Raw genomic sequence first — 5000 nt, 5'->3', positions numbered from 1 at the left:
TCAGAGCGAACAGAGATAAGTCATTTGCACCCTCGCGGATGAGCACGAGAGGAATGATAATAGGTTTTTGCTTTCTCGATGGTGACACGGCCGCCCACGTGCGCATTGTCGCCGGGGGATTGCTGACCCCCTCCGTCAGTGTGCTGCGCAAACCGCCGCCACTGCCTCTGCAATGCTAATTCTCATAGATTAGACAAGGCGCAGCGGTGTAGCGCATTAAGCTAATGCAGGTTGGTGACCCCGCAGGGCTGAAGTGTGGAGTTGTTTGTAATAGTGTTTTTGATCTCGGAATTGTGCGTGCGTGTTTGTCACTCTTCCGCTGCTCTGTTTACGGCCATGTAATTATAGCACGACGCTTTCATGAGGAGAAGTGATTTATTAGTCAGGGTCATGATGCGACTGCAATTTTCTGCCAGGATTTGTATTCATTTCTTCTCTTACGTGTGTTTTGCAATCCGCCTTGTTTGATTCTTCATGTTCTGGCTGCTCTAAAGGACGCTTTTATAAAGCATTCATGGTTACTCTTTTTATGAATGTCTAAACAATAGCTGTCACTATAATAATGGTTGCTATTGTGAAGAAGGTAGTAAAAAGAACTTTTTTTTTCAGGTCTGCTTCGAAGGATACGTCTGTTTTGGATGTCGGTTTGTCAACTCCACGCAAGCTCACAGAAACCTCACAGTTCAGCACCCCTGGAACATCCAGCAGTGAGAACCATCACTAATAAAACAATAGAAATGACTAGACACTAAAACAAACCTGATGGATAATGTAGTGCTGCACCAAAAAGAAAACCAACATTTTGGAAGCATTGGCTATAAATATGTTTCAAAAAGTATTTATTTATTTACTCTCAAGATATTAATTATAAGAGATTACCGTAACTATAATGTCATTTATTATATATAAAAAAATATTTATTTATATAAATATAAATGTATTTATTGTTTATATAAATATTTATAAATGTATTCATGTTCTATATTTATATAGTAATTTAAATATAATTTAAACAATGTTATTTATTTATTTATTTGTGATTTAATTTATGTGGCTATCTATCTATCTATCTATCTATCTATCTGTCTATCTAGCTATCTATCTATCTAATTTTATTTCATGTAAATATACTATAAATAGACATTTGCAAATATAATAAATGTACAATGAAATATAATTATATAAATAAAATGGAATTTTCACACCTAAGTACACACTTAAACACTTTTTATAGACTTATATAGATAATTTATAGTTTAGCAGATAGGTTGCAGTTTCTGTTCACATTTCCTGCCTTTTTTTCTCTTTTGGACAAAAAACTTTTATAAATAAATGGCAGTTATATATATATATATGAATTGTTATATAACTTGAATGCTAAATATTTTATTCTATTATTTTATTTAAATATAGTATATGTATACGTTTGCAAATGTAATAAATTTAAAGTGTAATATGTTGGTAACACTTTGTATAGGGACCACATCTAACTATTAACTAGTTGCTCATTAGCATGCCTATTATTCATATATTGGTTGTTTATTAGTACTTATAAAGCACATATTCTGCATGACCATATTCTACATTCTCTAATCTTACCTAATACCTAAACTTAACAACTACCTTACGAACTATTAATAAACAGCAAATTAGGAATTTATTGAGGCAAAAGTTGTAGTTTATGGATTGCTAATAGCGAGAATTGGACCTTAAAATAAAGTGTGACCGATATAGTTCTGTTCATATTTTGGATATGACTTTCTGTCTGTTTTCTTTAAACAACTTTATTTGTCATAAAAACGATGTATTAAAAACATAAAGACAAGATAAAAACACACGCGAGGTAAGGTGAGCATTAGCCAGCGAAAGAGAGAATCAGAATGCTACTTCTTTGCAGAGAGAGAAAGCGAGCGAGTGAATTAGAACTTGATTTAGTGGCTCATAATTTGAATGATAGATTTCTCTCTGCTCTACTGAAGGGAACAGCAGGTGTCCGGGCTGTTATAAAGCAAAGGGGTGATTTTGTAATTCCTGGTGCTCCATATTGTCTGCCAGTGTTTAAAGTGCTAATTAAATCATTAGGACACATCTGACCAGAGTCACTGTGTTTATTAAAATGGCACTTGGGGCTGCCACAGACAAGAAAAGACGCAGCTGTTGCGTTCTGTGTTACTGAAAGCATTTGCATGAACCCAAACTCCTATTATACATATTTTGAGAAGGTCGTTGTAATATACACACTAACACTCTGACATAACAATTTCCCCTTTTACAATTACACAGTGACTCGCACTTCCACTAAAAAAGACTTGTGTGTCCGCACACACACAAGAACACGCACTCTCAGGTTTCATGATCTCAGTACATCATGTTTCAGTAAGCATATTAACCTGTGCAGATGAGATACTCTCTCACGTTATTAATCATGCAGCTCTGTCAGCACGGCGGGGGTGCGGGCCTTGTTATCCGTGCTCTCCTGTGTGGGACTGACTCCACTGCGCTCCGAGACTCTTATCAGAACCACCAACCCACCCACAGCTGTCTGTTTCTCCCACACTGTCTCTGAGACATGCTGCCAGTTGTCAGTACAACTACAGACAACCCTATCTGTCTGTTGGTCTGTGTGTCTGTCCATCAGTCTGTGTGTCTGTCTGTCCTTCCATCTGTCTAATTATCTAGCTCTCTGTTTTCCTGTCTGTCTGTCTATCCAACTATCTGTCTGTCTGTCTATTTATCCAGCTATCCTATCTGTTGGTTCATCTGTCTGTGCATCCTTAAATCCATCATCGATCCATCCATGGGATATTCTTATCTATCTGTCCATCTGATCTATCTGTCTGTTTGTCCGTTCGTCAGTCCGTCTCTTACTTTAAATGATTACTCACCCTTTAATTGTTCTTATTTGCTCTGATTTTGCTAAAGCAGGTAGAAATGTCTCTAATTCACTCTGACTACAGAGTAATTCTTGCGCCGACTGCAGTTTTCTTCACATTACATGAAACGCTTGCAATTATTGCTGTCGCAGTGCTTTATGTGTGATAGGGTGACGCCATCAGAAAACATTTCCCCTGCTGCGGAAGATGCTTCCCTTTTGTCGCCTATTTTGTCTAATGGCCTCTTGCACATCATTTGTCGGTGGTAATTGTAGTAATTATTTAGCAAGCTACCGTTTGGGGGGGGGGGTGAAGAAAAACCTGAGCCCATTAACTTGCCATAAACATTAAGACCATTTTAAACAGTCATTGGATTTGAGGGTATTAGCAGACAGAAAAATAAGCACTTAACAGTACGATCACTCTATTGAGCAGGTGAATATGGAGAGGTGTGTTATGCAGATTTATTAAAGGATTGTGCTGATGTCATGACGAGAAGGGAGGAAAAATAACTTCCAGGCGTTCTATTATACAAATTCTGTTTAATTATCAGTATATCAGTGTTGCTGTGGACATTAATATCATTAACCTTTTTAACTGTAAGTGCTCTCTAAGGAAAATGTCATTTATAAATTAATAACATTAACATTATAAATCTTAACAGATTGTTGGTACATATTCATATTTATTCATATATTCAAATTGCAATGTACATTAGTGTGCTGATTAATAGCTATGTGATATTTAATGATTTAACAATTAGCAAACCTTATCATAAAGTTTTGCTACCATCTGTTTGCTGTCAAGGTTGCACGTATAGTAGCTGTTCCATAAACTGTTCTGTATTTTCATGCTACTTTGATTATATACTGCTGTAGTGTTTTTCAAGGAAGTGTATGTGTGTTTGTGCAGTTCGTGAGCTGCACGAGGTGAAAGAAGACTTGGACGTAGACCCGGAGGAGAACAGCGCAGAGTTCATGGGGATCCTGATCAAAGCTCTGGCTAAACTCAAGAAGATCCCGGAAACCATTAAAGCCATCATGGAGCGACTGGAGCCTGAGCTCAAGCAGATCCTCAAGAGATCCACCACTCAGATCGCTGACCATGCTTACCAGAGGGGAGAGAACCTGGCACAGGACAACCAGCCCAGGTAAAAACAAATGGAAAGAATGTGCAGTCTGCAGGGAATATTAATACACCATACAACTCATACTACAAGTCATACAACATACAACTGTTTCTTAGCTTATTGATTGATTTTTTTATTTATTTACGGAATACTATATGATAATTAAGATAAGTAGACAAGCGCAAAAAAAGCATTTTTTTTTTATTAGAATTTTTGGCTTAAATTAAAGGGATGATTCTCTTAAAAAATAAAAGTGTAATCTCAGGTGAGAATATACTAGTGTCATGACAACCAAGTTTTGTGTAGGGCTGTGTGATTAATCAGAATTGTCATACATTTTTATTTAAGCATGCACGATTTCCAAATCGCTTTATAGCTTGGTTTTCCAAGGCCCCGACCTCCCGCAGTTTGTTATCTGAACCAATCAGAATGCAGCATGCCAAAATGGAGTGTGAGAACAGAGCAGACCAGGCATAGGCCTACGTAACGCCAGGTTCACACACTCCGTTTGTGATCCGTAATTTTTCTGAGCCCATGTTAATGGATCAGAGTGGTCACACTGCACAATGTAATATATGCGAAAGATGTTAGATAACAGAAGAGGTTAGAAATACAAAGGTGCCGAGAATAATTCATATCTTGTGCAAGCGCATAGAGATAGTAGGGAGTGCACGGGATACAGGTTGAGCGAGTTTTAACCCTCTGAAGTCGATCAATGCGTTATGAGTCATTTTCTCCTGATAACCCCGAAAATAACTTAAATTACACTTTCAGTTTTTATCGTACAGATAAGAGCAATACATCAATCGAATCTGTAAAGGGTCGAGTTTTTTTTGTATACAGACATAATAATAACAAAACTTTGTGCACTTATAAAATAAAGATAACAAACAAGGTGTGTCTTGTTGTCTGCTGCCTTTGTCTGCGCTGATCTTCATTTACAAACGCGTCATTAAAAGGAACTGTAACTCTGTGAATACTCAACGAAGAGACATGAG

At 37.1% G+C, this 5000-nt stretch overlaps 1 protein-coding gene across 1 annotated transcript in view; it reads left to right on the top strand.

Moving 5' to 3' along the window:
* exoc4 (exocyst complex component 4) overlaps positions 1-5000 on the top strand; it is a 112442-nt gene that overhangs the window by 9908 nt on the left and 97534 nt on the right. The window contains exons 5-6 of the mRNA XM_052554332.1: positions 610-707; positions 3786-4023. Coding sequence (XP_052410292.1) covers positions 610-707; positions 3786-4023 — 336 coding nt within the window. The remainder of the gene's footprint in view (positions 1-609; positions 708-3785; positions 4024-5000) is intronic.

This window comes from Carassius gibelio, chromosome B4 (genome assembly GCF_023724105.1).
Source record: "Carassius gibelio isolate Cgi1373 ecotype wild population from Czech Republic chromosome B4, carGib1.2-hapl.c, whole genome shotgun sequence".
NCBI lineage: Eukaryota > Metazoa > Chordata > Actinopteri > Cypriniformes > Cyprinidae > Carassius > Carassius gibelio.
The sequence above is the reverse complement of the archived record's forward strand: the minus strand, read 5'-3'. Positions and strand labels throughout refer to the sequence as shown.